Here is a 15810-nt window from a genome sequence, read left to right as displayed (position 1 = left end):
TTTCGTATGGCTTTTCAAACATGACGTTAAAGTGACAAGGTACAAAAGTGATCACTTATTTATTACGTTGACGTTTTTCGACAGGCGAAATATCGCTAGATGGCGTTAGTATCGGGAGGTCCGTTTGACGTTTCAGTCTTGCTTGCGATTGGCTAACTTAGTTATTTAACCAATCCCAAACATGACTTCTTCTTCTTCAAGTACCTCTACAACTAGTGAACATATTTCTCCCGGTCAATGGCGAGGTTGAAAAGCTCCGCGGCACTTGTGATTCCAGTCCATTCCCGGATGTTTCACAGCCATCCTACGTCCAACAGGTCTTCTTCCGGCCACTTTGCCCATAATTATCAATGTGAAGAAGCCCATATCTGGAATGCCTTAGCACATGATCTAGGTAGGCAAACTTTCTTCTTTTGATGGTCTGCATCAGTTTGCGTTTCGTGATTCGCGTTTCGCAAATTTCAAACTGCTCATATTCACCTGTCGAAAACCCGTATTAACTGTTGCAGTGCTGGACGGTATCGATCGAGCAATGAACAGAGAATATGCTTGTCACGCCGTTGGTCACATTGTTGCCATATCACTACCCAGGACTTGCCCTACTGAAAGTCTGATTGCTCTTATCTGCTCTCGTTTTCAATAAAATATTTATGTCTCAATAACATTCTCGAGAATGTTAAGTAATAGTTGAAATCATCCGGAGTCCCGATTTTCTTATCAACGAGATTAGCTGGAACCGCCGGTTTGTCAGGGAATTGATAAATGATAACGGACCTTTGACCCCTAATTCCCATAGTCTCTCCGACAAAGTATGACCCGGTAGTGATCTTACAGACCGACAAAAGCAATTCACCACATAATTTCTGGAAATTAGTCAGAGTTTGACAATGATGAACTAACTAACCTAATATATTGGTCGCGTTAACCATTGGCATTAATATGAATTTTTCAATTCGCAGAAATTATGTGGGAATTCCCAAGAATTATAATCGTAATCCTCTTTAAATTTACACGAAAACAACCCTTGTCTAATTTTATGTCTCTAAACTCTAGCAAATTTCATCCAAATCCAAGTTATTTTAGCGTGAAAAGGTATTTTACACTCACACACGCACATACATCCACACATGCACGCGTACACACACACTTATAAACTTGATTGATAATATGTGTAGAAAAAAATATGAAAATATGTAGGTCGTAAAAGACTGTTTGTCCGGATGCAGGAATTATATTTGACGAATGAGGTAAAACTATGTGGTATTCCCTACTAAGCTGATAAGTTTTCAAAATAATAAGCTTAGATAAAAATACGAGTATACCTAAATCGCAATATTTTACTTGTACTGTACGTAGGTATTTACTTCACACGAAATCAAGTAGACACGGAACAAAATTAAATCACCTTATGATTTACTTTACTCAGCGAAATTTAATGATGAGTAATCAATATGTAATTTAATACGTTACATATGTAATACATAAAGGTGCTGAGTTTGAAAATAACAATTTGTAAAATATTTAGCAACAAAATGAGTAGGTAGCTAGTTTCAAATGAATCATAATTTAGTTAACTTTTAATAATAATAAAATTTGACTTCGTCTATGACCACTTGTGATGAAACTGACTCTTAACTTCATAGTGAACTCCAAAGACTTAAGATGAACCATTGGTTATATCCTCTGGTCTCTATAGACTTATAACCCTCTTTTAGCAGTGCTTAGCGTGATTGATGAACCCTTGTTTAGTGATTGCGAAGTTAATTACACCATGATTATACTTAATTCGACAACATTAAGAAAGTTTCCGAATGTCCGTCACCGCAAGTTTTTGAGCAGGTTTCAATATATAGACGGATCTAGAGAAAATTTGAAAATTAAGTTCGGTAAATACTGGATTGGATTTTGGATTAAGTATTTATAAGTAGTCTATTTTTGGGCACTACATAATTTCCATGTAACGAAATATTTTGGTAGCGAAGGTTATGCTAGATATCGGTAGCATAAACGGTGTAATATTACAATGTATTTTTTTAAATAATACGATTAAAAACAACCAAAAGGGCATTTTTTTAAATTAAAAATGATATTTTTAATTTAAAACCAGAAACCCAGCCTTATTCATTTACAACAGACAAAACAGTTCAGTTCAGTATCACGTTTCAAATTCATTCAGGCCAACCAATTAGAACTTAATTTCAATAAACTCGAATTAAAAGCCACAGTAAACATTTAGCCGCGTAATCCCTAATTAATCTTAACAGATTATGAGGTTGGCACTAAACGTTTGCACCTGTCGTCTCACGCAAAATACTTCTCAATCACTAAACCTACACTTTGAGTAAAGCTTGCTGCTTATGCTTCTGATCTGTCATGCCCCAAAAGATGTTGACAAATTAGTAAATAGTAAATATTTTACCAGTAGATGTGGTGTGTTCTTAGTTGTCTATTTACATTATTCAGCTAATACATAAACAGCGTTTCAGAAGTTAATGTATTTGGTCTCAATCCTGGTCTTATTCCAAGTACTATTCCCATATCTATTAAGATGTGTGTTTGACATTTAATTTTGAATGTTGCTGTTTAAATAAGTTCTTAAAAACGCTTAGAGCTTTTACTATTTCACATTTGGGTTAGTTATCATATAGTTATCATATCTAGAGGCCGTACCTATTGTCTAATGTTTCTGACACTCGCGCTCACAATCAAATGACAGTTTTTGTAAGCGAAAACTGTCATGCGCCAGTCCGTCCGTCACGCAACAGACCCTCCTTAATATTAGGTAAAATTATTATTATTAGGCAAGGGCACCCAAGTGATTCGTTACTCCAAAGTAACGAAAAGCAAATTACCGCCAATTAACAAGCCACAATTTACCCCTTGTTTCACCACTCTCTGCTAAGTTCCTGAGGTCTAATGTGTCAGATATTCTCTGTTCATATTGTTTGACTGAGCAGAGACGACATCACATTTATCTGTCACATAAATGTTATCAATGAATGGTGCAACAGCTCCTTAATCTAATAACAGTGTGTCTCGCTAACTGCGTTTTAAATTTCCTTTCGAACTTAAAAATCATGCAGTTCCAGTCAGACTCCTAAGTTGCAAAAGATCTCAAGCCCCACACGTCTGACCAAGGTGATTTGATGTAAGTAACTGCAAGCATTACTTTCTAATACTATTTTATTGCGTCCATAAATTCGATAGACGCGCCCCAGGAGGCGCTTACCGAGTGGCTATCTCGCTTTTCGATTTAGAACTCTCTTCAAAATTGAAATGGCTCGCCCTTTTGTAGCGGACGATTTAAATTGGACATTTTAAACGTAACTTTGGCTTCGATTCCATCGGGTTGGAATGAAGTCGGTGTTTCGGTCATTTGAAAATTGTTTTTAGTGGACTTAATTTCTGAATCATTCCGAAACTAGAATCCTTTGAGAAACAATACCTGGCTGAGGCTGAGAATCAATCCCCATTCATGATGTTTCTATAACAGAACATAACATGCCTTAACAATATCTACAGTACATTGACTATACTTTGTTCGTTAGGGTAGAACAGTCGCCAAATATTTAAATGACGTAGTGATCCTTATTTCTATCCTTACGAATGGTTAGTTAGATAGTCTTTTGGCGCGTGTTAAGGAGATATTGTGCAGAAGGCAATGAAAATCTACCACAGTATTTTCTTAGTCGTCACGAAGGTCTGCTACTCTTATACAGCTCACTTTGACATAATTTAGAAGAAGAAAACAGATAAGCTTTAAGTCAACAAAATAAAATTCTTTCTGGGCACAATGTATTAAAGAAGCAGATTTTAAAAAGATTGTATCGCTACTACAATCAACAAAGCTATTACAGCGGGTGTAGGGAGACGTTTTAAAGTTACAATCGTTTATCCTTTCCAAAGCAATGGACAGTAGGTAGTTTATCAGGGCGATAGTCGAGATCACAATGGACGCCAGCTCTAAAGAAAATGACTGGAATTGAGGATTGGATAGAAAAGTCGGATTGAAACGTGTTTAGAATCGTTACAGATTTTTATTTCCAATTTTATTCTTCTATTCACCTGTTAGTAATTCTTATAAACCAAATAGTTGCAAAAATAATAGAGCTAGCATTCTTCCAGACTTCCCGAAGCAGGGTTATTTTTCAAAGTTATTGGTATTTGGTACTCAGTTCACAGATCGATGCGGCGGATAGAGAGCCGATTTTGATAATTCCTCCGGTCAACTCATACTTACACGACATAGTTAGCTCAAACCCTCTTTGCTTAGCATTCAGCCTTCGTAAAGGGGGGAAGCATCGCAAATTCTCGACAAAGGGAGTGGATGGGGGGCTTGCACAAAATAAACCTGTCGCTAAGGCACCCGGCCTCACGTACGCGGTCACTTTGGGCCCTACTTGACATTTACACAACTTAGTACAGCGTCACGAAATTTACTAAAACTATTTAAACACGTGATAACCGACCTCAAAAAAGAAGGCGGGTCTGACTCAGGTTGTGTTTTTACCGAGATGAATACCAGTAAAACAAAATTATTCGTATTATAAGAGCTCATTTTGATTGGTAGACATCCGAGTGCTGATGCCATATTGTTTACGGCGCGGGCGTTTGTGATCGTATTTACCATTTCTTTCTACACTCATCCAATACCGTGTGATAGAAAGAAATAGAGAAAAAATTGTGATTTCAAGTGTGTTAGACAATAAAACCTCTGATATTTGTCACAGTAGTTACCACTTTTAATTATATGTCATTAATAAAAATGGCAGTAAAATATCATCTTTTGGGCCATTACCATCTCAAATACTAGCTTTAGCTCGACCGAATTTTGTAATAATTTGCCAAAATACTTTGTATTTTTTTATGACACCCAGTTAGCTAACAATACCTACAACGACCAAATTATCATCTGAACAGCAAATCATAAGCCGCAGCCAGCCGTCTTTTGTAGCTTTATCGTAATCAGACTAACGTGGGAGGAGTTAAAATGAGGAAAATTTGTTAAAATTGCTGCGTGCAACCGACTTGTGGGCAGGACAAAGCCAATCAATATTTTGCCAAGATACACAAGGTGTTAATTAAATAACTGAAAACCTCATACCCCCAAAAATATTTTTTTAATTTTAAGTTAGTTGATTGTATTTATCTTAGAGTAACCTTCATCATTTCAAGAAATATTCATGTGTTTTGCTACGTCACTAATTTTACTTCATTTCTAACTCTACAGTCATAATATGTATGTATTTGTCGGTTGCTCAGGTCGGTTGCATTTCGACGTTTGTAGAAGAGTATCAAACTGACGGCAAAACTATACCAGTATTAAATTTACTAAATAATGTATATATGCAACCTCGTTAAAACATTTAATTGGAGCATGTTGCATTCGTAACTTTAAGATTGGGCACATTAAAAAAGGGATTTAAACACACAAACACAACATGATTCTAAATGTTATAACATATATGTCGCACAGATACAGCTGTGATTAGTTCATCGGTAAAAAAAATCGGCTAGTTAGGAAAAAACCCTTGGCAAAAGTTTCTTTGAACTGTACTTTTAAGTTAGCACAGTTTCAAGAACCATACGAACCTGTGGTGTTGGTAGGACTCCAATTGTGAATGATTTAGAGCATTCGACCACACTTTGCTTTGGCAGTTGGCTCTAGCCCAAGTTTTACGAACGGTCAAAGATTCTGACTTTCTTTTACTTCGACTTTCAAAGGCTGACTTTGAGAAACTATTAGTAATAGACTAGCTTTTTTCCACGCAGAAACAAATGAAAATACCTAGACCATCCTTATCATCGAAATAAATAAATACATAGCGCAAAAATTTCATCCTTTATTTTACTCCGTCACAGATTGTTCTTTTCAAAGTTATTGTTGGTAGTGAGGAAAAACAGAAGGCTAGCATAAGCATTAAACATCAAAAAAAAAAACCAATAAATTCAAAACATTTTTATGCTCTTATTAAAATAAGTCATACTAGAATTCTCTTAGCATGAAACCGTGCTGAATACAGAGCCCGTATTGCCTTGGTAAATGCAAAACCGGCTGTCTGCTAGCTCATAAAGGATGATGTATGTTCGTTATAAACATTTTACTGTCGCGTTTTTGGCTGCGGCGACACGACCTAGCTCCTCATAAATTCTTGCTGAAATAATGTGAGATGATATGAATTCTTGAACCCAGTTTAGACCTGCAAGTAAAATAGCGCAAGTTGTATTACATTACGAGTCCGTAAAGCAAACAAGTTTGAGGTGGTCAATCGAGCGCTGCAATGTAATACATAACTTGCACGATTTTTCTTGTAGATATATAGGTCTAAACATAGCTTTAAGGATGGAACAAAATATTTGGGAAAGGTACAAAATTGAAGCATAAAATAAGCCATGAAGGAAGCAATAAATTCTTAAATATTCTTTTTTCTTTTCACATAGCGAAATGAAGGAAATTGTAGATAATGCGACGATTTGTAAATATGTTTTTAATTCTACGAGTACTAGGTAATAGGTAATTTACGTGCCAATCGTCCTACAGATTGAAGCGTATTTTAATTTTATCATATCCATGCATCAATCATGATGTTGCAGATAACGACTAATTATATAGGTACTTGTATAAACGTTTTATGGACTCGAGTTAGTTTTATTTGACAATTGTGACGATTTGTAAAATGTTTTTAATTTTTCGAGTGCTTTTTTGTAATCATTTACGTGCCAATCGTACCACAGATTGAAGTGTATTTTTATTTTATCATATCTATGCATCATTGCTCATCAATCATGATGTTGCAGATAACGACTATATACTCATATAAACGTTTCATGGACTCGATTTAGTTTTATTTGACGAGCTATCTCTCTTGATATTAGCCGGAGTTGTTGTGATGATATCTTTACAACCGTATCGCATTCTAGCCACAACAACCGAGTCCCTTAGTGTCCCTTATATTTTAATGGCATTTAACGTGCAGTTTTGCCAACTACAATCGAATTACAGCGGTTTAAACATTAGTCTATTCGTAACAGCCTTAAGTGTGCTCAAGGATAAGTCTGTCTCTTCATTTAATGCCATTAAATTATTTTTCTCACTCGGAGGGGAGGCATGTGCCCGCAGCGGGACTTACAGAGGCTGGGATGATGATGTAGTAGGTCTTTTTCATACAGTGCAGTGCTAAGCTAACACCTTGATCAGAAATGAATTAGATTGACCGGATAGAGAAGATATTCGATTTAATTGAAATTTATTACTTTATGTTTTACTGTTTTCTTAAATGACAGATATTATCTTTACCATCTCTATCCCTACAATCGATACAGAGTTACAGTTACCGATTGTAGATATTTATCAAATATCAAACGTATAGGAAAAATAGCTGAAATGTGATTCTATTTAAATTTTATCTGTCCTTTTTATTTATAAAGTTTAGGTTGATTTTAAGTAGGTACCTACATATAAATACAATAATCTTCAGACAACTACAACAGCTGCAAGAAAACAATCAACCATCTACAAACTCTTAGAGGCTCGTTTATAGCACGTGCAAAATCAATTACAGCATCTGTAGAGTTATGAAATCGATTATCTAGAGTCTCGTCTATCACGAATCGATTCTAGTCCGCACCTTCACGTTTGACAGTTTTTGATTACAAATCAAATTGAATTCGATTATGAGCGGCTACTGTTAATTAATAATTCGCAAATCAACAGATAATCTGAATTAATGTCACGCATGAAAGCATACTTCATTTTAGAACGTACGTATTTTTGAACGTACTTAATTCATTTTGCACAAGGCGGTATTCCGTTTTTTCCTGTTTTTTTGTTATCTAGGTAACTTAAAAAACCCAAACGTACTTGTCCATTAGCTTACCAATAAGTAATCTGATTGAATAAAAATAACTGCTAAAGTTTACCACGCAAAGAAAACCTTCCCGGAAACAATAGGTAAGTACCTACCTATTTCTATTTAGATAGAGATGTGACCGCAACCTGTATCCCGATCCCGAGGCACCTGCCACATCACTACAGAATCCCTTGACAGACAAAGAGGCAGACAACACGGCTCATCCCATTGGTGCATCCGCTGCGAAGCCACGCCCAACGCTGGCGGCGGCCAATCACGAACGCCCGCACAGATCTTGAGCGTTATCTTGTTATCTGCTTTCTCACTTGTGGAAGCTATTTTCAGACTGTGAAAAATGCAACGCGATACTAAGACTGGAGACTGGAAAGGTACAGTTTAGCAAAGGTTATTCAACGGGGATTAGCAGAGCTAAGAATTCGTTAATTGCATTGTTCTGTAAAGTAAAGTTGTACTAAAATGCGATTCTTTTTTTAAATAAGATGTGATGACGCTATTGACACGTAGGTACTTTTTTAATATAAAGTTTAGACTTAGTTACTAACTATTTTCGTATGACACCTGAAAGACAAGCTTATCGCATGGTACATAAAGCCTTATTGCTCTAGTGAAGGGGTTTCATGCCTACGTTTTGTTATTACTATTGATAACTGACGGTCCATTGTTGGCTACCAGTTATAAAACACTTACAGCTGCCAGTTTCCACTCAGCTCGAAAGTTGATCCTGACTTCGCTCATTGTTTTTGAAATCGACAACTCGACAAGTTTACTGTTTGAAAATCGATGACATTGAAAGAAATCCAATAAAACATTAACTATAAAATGATTGAGTGGTTCACGACAGTACCTACAGTTACAACAATTGCTTCCTCGAAATAAACGCTGCTAAATAAATAGAAAATGTAAGATTAGATATAAAAACCGAAAGGAGTCACGTGACAACGTGTCGATAGAGTCAACAGCTTTTTTTACTACAGCTTTAATAAAAGATGGTCTATTGAAAAGCTTAAGCACATTTTCAGTCTCGCATTAGACCACGAAACGGTTGCGTGAAAGAGAGGGGTGTAACACAAAGACAAGGGGCGCGGGGAGCGGGGCGGCCCGGGAGAGGGTATGTGATTCGGGATTCTAGGGATGAGCTGGGTCTCGCTTCCTCTCGCGTTATTCTGGCACCACTCGCCAAGCGCCGCACACGCCGGCACTGTCCCGCGGGATACCGAAACACGCGCACACCCCTGTTCGGGCGATTTGAATATCAAATATCATTTGTCTGGACTCTATGGTGTCATCCAGTAGTGTTGTGATTATTAAAAACAATCGAAGATCTGTGGACGTATATGAATGGACGATGCAATAGCACGTTTTTTTTCACATTTTTTTAATTGCAATATTTTTTAGTTCTTTTTGTTTATCAAATGACAAATTAAATATAGAAAAAAGCGAAGTGAATAAGTTAAGACTATGGTTATCAGCAATCGACACGAATGTTAATTGTGACTGTCTGAAAATGAAGATGTCAGGTAAGTCAGCTCTTTTTTGTGCAAGCTATCCTGTAAACATGAGCAGGTAGGTATGTTATAACGATGTATGACGACACATGCAACTAATTAGGTGGGTATTGGTTTTGTGTAGGCAATTTGTGCTTATCTGTAGTGGTTACGAGTAAGTCTAAAAAATACGCAATTTGTAGGTATGAGTATTTATACTACCTACCTATTTCATTTACTGCTGAGCTGTGTCACATGGCCGCATTTCGGGTGAGAAACCGATTATTTCTTATCTGAATCTCATTATTTAATTAATGAAACAAAGATTATATTTTGATGATTGAGTGTGATTTTAATATCTATCCTTGCCTATCACTCAAAGTGGTAACAGTTTGTCTAAAATTTTAAATAAGAGTCAATTATTTGAAAAACAATATTACCTATTCATTATCTGAAGTGGTTCAAATTTTTATTCTAGGAGTATTTTTATAGCGATACATGCACAGATTTTCACAGGTGTAATAGGTATTCGAAAATCGGCCCCCTGAATCTACATCATACAACCTTGTACGCAAAAAACTTCAAACTTTAAACGTTTCAAAACCATAAACAAACAAATCTAATCTATGCATCTTTTTTTCCGCGCATCTTGAGTTTTATCTGTGATTCTGTCAAGAGCGTGCGAAATCCCGCCGACTTGTGTCATATTTGCTCTATTTATTTTTAAATTTTGAATGTTTGATCGGCGTAGTTTCTAGGCGGCTGCTTTTGTCGGAAACCGTTAGTTGTTGACCATAGGTACAAGTTAAGGGCTATTAGGGGGTTGTTTAAATATGATTGAGGTGCGAAAAATACGGTGTAAACTTTGGTCGTCTTGGATGCAGAATGCCGATAAAAAATAACCTAATAATTAATATTTATTGTTTTACAGTTTGGCGTACTGTAAATATATTGTTATGTATGTGCTTAATATTAATAAATAAATAAATAAAATAAAAAAAGTTGTTTTTAAGAAATATTTGTAATTAAATCATTGCGTTATTTTGCAAAAAATCATATAAACATAACTAGCTGTTCCCCGCGACTCCGTCTGCGCAGAATTCGCTTATCGGTATCCCGCGGGTACTGTGCATTTTTCCGGGATAAAAAGTAGCCTATGTCCTTCCTCAGGACTGCAAATACCTCCATACCGAATTTCGTGTAAATCAATTCAGCGGTTGGTGTGAAAACTTAACAGACACTCAGACAGAGTTACTTTAACATTTATGATGTTATAGTAGGGATTAATTACTAAACAATGCATATATTTAAAAAAAATCTACTTACAATTAGAAATTAAGAAAATCCGGCACTTTCTTCGAAACTATCGATAACGTGAAACGTAACGTTGACGTATTTTTTTAAAACGGCGGTGACATTAATATATGTAGTACTTCAATTTCTATCTATTCTCGACTTCTCTACATCACATAGGTAATATATCTACTTTTAATTAACCTATACTAATATATTTATAAAAAAATCTACTTACAATTAGAAATTAAGTAAATCCGTCACTTTCTTCGAAACTATCGATAACGTGAAACGTAACGTTGACGTATCTATTTTTTTAAGACGGCGGCGACATTAATATATGTAGTACTTCAATTGTTCTATTATCTATTTCTCGACATTTATTATTTTATTCTCTACATCACATAGGTAATATATCTACTTTTAATTAAGCTACTAGGTGTACACTAAATGGTCTGGCAATTTTTTATCAATTTGGTAAATATTATAAATAATATCCGATTATCAAAAAAAAGAACTTACTGTGAAATTAACTTTTTGGAGAAGATCAGTTATCGCTAGAATCATTTTATAATCTTGTCTAAGAGATGCCGACGGCAACTTTCGAAGGCATAAAAAAGTTACTCTTCGCCTCTTCTGTGGAATCATTTGTGGTAAAGTAATTCACTAATACCACCGTATTGAAAACTAAACTATGAAACTAGATACCACGGTAATAATAATCTTATTTACTTTTAATCTATTTCCAAAGGCACTATGATAACCGAAAATAATAAGCACTAGAGCATCACCTGTCCGTCGCGTACTGAGGTTACATACTTCATTAAACCACAGCTTTTCTCAAAACACTTCTTAATTCATTTGTTCTTTGTCACATTTCCTGTCTTTTAGAAATCTTGGCCGCGGTAGAAAGTGTGTCTTTCCGGGAATACTAAGCGGCGACGTATTGTCTCGAGTCATATGGAATCAGCTATTTAGCTGGCGTATGTCCGATGAGGCATGCAGCCTGCACGGCACTTAACTCTTTATGTTCGTCTCCCGAACACATTTTCAAACGACTCAGGTCTTTAAAGTAATAGTGGTATGGAGTCGGCGTGGATGTTTAATTGTTTAAGTGTTGGTGAGCGTTTTACGATACTGGCGGGCCGAGAACCGCAGTGACAGACGTAAAACGCTTATTGTCAGTCTGTGTGACGAACACGCGAAATTAGCGTGCCGTGCGGTCCGCTGAGATGCTGAGACGCGGCTAACAGGACCTACTTTCATATTACGACTGTCTGAATTGGGTAGTTTCTTGGGTAAAAAAAAAATTATTCTGTTTATTATGTCAGTAAAATTATTAAAAAATATTGGACACGTATTTTTTCATTTGTCAATCAATCAAAAAATTACAAATATGAAGCGCGTCAATTTGCGATAGTGGGGGATCGTGTCGCTTGGTGTGACGCTACTTGAACGGACGTGACGGAACTTTAACTTTGCTATGTCTTCATCGTTTATTTGTTTAATTGACAAAAGCAGAAACATGTCTCCAATATTTCCTGATAGTGAAACTGACGGACTAATCAAGTTTTTTAGGGAACTCATTACGAACAGCAAAAAAAGAACAAAACGAAATAGGCGCAGCCGATCCGAAACACTTTAGCGCCGATTTCTTCGATTCCTTTTTATTTAAGTATGTACTTAGATAGAATTAGTCCAACGTCACAGTCACAATGACTACCGAAAATGAACTAAAAGAATTTCTTTGCTCACCTGCGACGTTACTGACTTCCGAAAAGTTTCATGACTAAGTGTGCTATCGCATTTTTTTGTCAGATCATGATTATCGGGTACCTTTTATCTATGTGTAGGCGATGATCGAACTCTATTAATTAAGTATCTATATCACTTTAAAACATACGCAAAACAGTCGAAAAGTGAACTTTCCTTCCAGATTCGAGTGGTGTTCGAATCAAGAACATTAGGTAGTTTTTAAGTCCATTTAAAAAGGCAACTCCATTCCATCTTTAGTATGTCCCATGTTCTTATTTTAAATCTGGCCAGTTTCTACGGAAACCGGAGACTTCAATGACGACTTGTCCGCATTGTCCACGCCACGTACGCAGCAATAAGTGAACTTTACCAACCATGACTAATTTGAATTTGAAAACCGAATCGTCTAATTACGTTTATCTATTGACTAGCCAGTCAGCTTTATTTTTAATATTTTTAGAGACAGGTGTAATTTTAAAGAACTCGCCAAACAGGCTTCAAATAAAAGGATTCTTAGACGTGTTCACACATCCTGCGCATTGTCGCATGCACCTTTGTAATGCTAAGGAGTTATCATTGCGTTTGTAATCCCTTTGTATTACGCATTTATCGAGCGTATAATTTTAGTTTTTTTTAGCGCCACGTGCTAAGGAAGACAAATGGACAAGATAGGGGTTGTTCTAACAAGTATATTAGTAGTAATAGGGGGTCTAATGATTTATGGAGTGTCTCTTTCAGCTATTTGCAAAGGGGATGTATTTTATTGATGACACGCGCCTCTAGCGGATGTTTTAGGTTTTCATGGGTATTTATGCAGTTCTGTTCGATTTTTATATTATTACTTCACGCAAATGTTGAATAATAATAATAATAGTAAAAAAAAACAAAAAATCCCTGCGCTACGCAAAGAAAGGAGTATAAAAAAACAAATTCGAATTTATAGATGCTTTTTTATTATTGCTTGAAAATGCGTACCTAAATAATGCTATTTATTTGGTTTTGAAATTAGCATTACCTATTAAATAAATTTTGACTATGGTGAGACTCAAGCATTAGATATTTAGAAAAAATATTTAACGATACCGCATCTTTAAAATAAAACGAGTGTCTTAAGTGAAAAATACATGTTATGTCTTTATAGTGTTACTCTGGAACCAACCCTATATCTGCTAAATCTTAGACATTTTCACTTTTCTACCAGTTCTAAAAAAGTATCCACTCCCCGTAAATAAATTGTGCAACTCACACTTGGCTGTTACTAAGCCAATAAAATAAAGGTAGACATTTACTTGCGGTGGATTTGCATCTTGGAGGGATGCTCTGAGAGACAAGAGACCAGCGGAAATGCTTTGTGGAGGGCGGAAACGGGGCATAATGCTTGGACCATCTTGCACGTCTTCATTATTCTTTATTTTTTTAAAACAGCTCAGAATATGCCAGTAGAATCGCACTTTTATATTTCGCAATATGTTTTGATGTAACTGCAGCTGCAACTGTTTTGCTGTAAGCCGTGTGGTCTAGTGGTTTGACCTATGCTCTCAAGCAGGGATCGTGGGTTCAAATCCGGGATCACATTTAAGAGATTTTCGAAATTCAAGTGCGAAATTGTATTCCAAATTTACCACGAGCTTTACAGTAATGGAAAACATCAAGAAACTTGCACAACCTGCGAACCTATTCAATAGTGTGTGTGAAGTTCCCATTCCACACCGGGCACTATGGCCCAAGCCTTCTCATTCTAAGAGGAGTTCGGCTCATACTCGTATGTAAGGCAAATGATTTTACTGTCATGATTGCGGTAACTATTTGAAATCCGAAGAACATAACAAATTCATCACTAATGAAGACTTCTCTAAATAGTTACATACTCGTGGTCAGTTTTTGTTTAAACTAAGTAGCAATTAGATAAAACATGTTTGATAATTGTTATAAAACGACGTATAACAGCTTTTGTTTTGTTTTGTCGGCAGCAGGCGACAGCCAGGAGTCAGGCAGCCCACCGCCGAGTCCGACTGACTCTGCGACATCCGAATCTGCGCCCACCTTAGTTCACATCAAACAAGAAACTATGCCTCCCGGTGTAGACATTAAGGACTACTATAGCACGCTCGACTATGGACTATCAGATACCTATCTATCGCCTCACTTCTCGGAATACGGACGTGGATACCTACCGGGCAATTTGGAACTACAGAATCGGTACGACTCTAAAAGTCCTAAAGAGAAAATTAAAGGCGGAAAAGACGACGAGATCCTAGAAAATGACTTGAATTTGCCGATCGAACTGGTTTTGAAGAATGGAGGAGTATTCGCGAGAGTGAATATTCCAAGCGGAACGAAATACGGACCTTTCATCGGGAAATGGGAGACGCAGCCACTAGACACGAGATACGCTTGGGAGGTAAGTTCTAATCAGTGATGACAAGGCACTCTTTCTTGCATCTCGTTAGAATAATATATCGAGGTGGGTGTCAATGGCCCACTTGTTTCACGAGTCGAGTGTAAAATACACTTAAGTGTCAAAAAACTAATGGTTCGTTAATAAATTATGAACACAACTGCAGCCATCCCGAAACGTTGGGCACGGATGCAATAAAATGTCGATTTTATTGATGTTTGAAGTACCTTGTTTGGTTTTTCAGTGTCTTTTTTCGATGCAGTCTTTACGTGTCATATTTTGAAAACATTTACTCTTGTTTTTAAATGGTTTATGCACAAAACAATTATTAGTTTGTTGACTTCTTTTTACTCAATTGACATTTTGACTGACCTTTTTTCAATCCACTTACTTCGATTAAATTAATCCCTGGTATGCTTACACGTGAATCTAGCAAAATATGTGCTTATTAAAACAGATGTCACGATGGGTAGTCACTGAATTATTTGATATGGTACAAATTCGTCGTATTCATTGAAGTAGAATAATCTGACAATGCCAGTATCTCTGAGTATAGGATCTGCGTGATTTCTTAAATTTCGCAAAGGGCGTGGCGCGGTTATCTGCCGAGGAACCGGAAATCAATTCACTGTAGGTACTTACAAAAGTATTGGATTTCGAGTAAATTTTATTTTTTTAGAATTCGCTACATACATTGCGAAGCATTTAACGTAGAGACGTTTCAATTAAAGATTTTTTATAACGATATCGATGTACTCTGCCGGACCGTTTTGTGATACCTACTCGTAAATGTACTCGTAGCTTAGATTTATTTTTTACGGATATTTAGTAATTTATACTCCTTAATAGTAAAAAAACTAAATAAATTACTCCTTATTAGTAAAAACGATAAAAAATCTCTCAACTTCTCGCGATATAAAGAAAAAATTACTGGCAAAGTCAAAGACTAAGCAAATAAGTACTGATTTTGTCTGGACACTGTACATAAGTTTAAGGAAGTATATTGAAG

The 15810-nt window shown here is 36.2% G+C and overlaps 1 protein-coding gene across 7 annotated transcripts in view; it reads left to right on the top strand.

Moving 5' to 3' along the window:
• The window catches only part of LOC141441291 (transcription factor hamlet-like), a 165330-nt gene that overhangs the window by 105729 nt on the left and 43791 nt on the right, over positions 1-15810 (top strand). For 3 of the 7 annotated variants that reach the window (XM_074105969.1, XM_074105967.1, XM_074105972.1), the window contains one exon: positions 14374-14804. In XM_074105969.1, coding sequence (XP_073962070.1) covers positions 14374-14804 — 431 coding nt within the window. Of the gene's footprint in view, positions 1-9051; positions 9389-14373; positions 14805-15810 lie in introns of those variants that run through there. The other 4 variants (XM_074105968.1, XM_074105973.1, XM_074105971.1 and 1 more) reach the window with 3 other exon arrangements.

Source organism: Choristoneura fumiferana, chromosome 23 (assembly GCF_025370935.1).
Source record: "Choristoneura fumiferana chromosome 23, NRCan_CFum_1, whole genome shotgun sequence".
Lineage (NCBI taxonomy): Eukaryota > Metazoa > Arthropoda > Insecta > Lepidoptera > Tortricidae > Choristoneura > Choristoneura fumiferana.
This window is presented reverse-complemented; position numbering and strand designations above follow the sequence as displayed.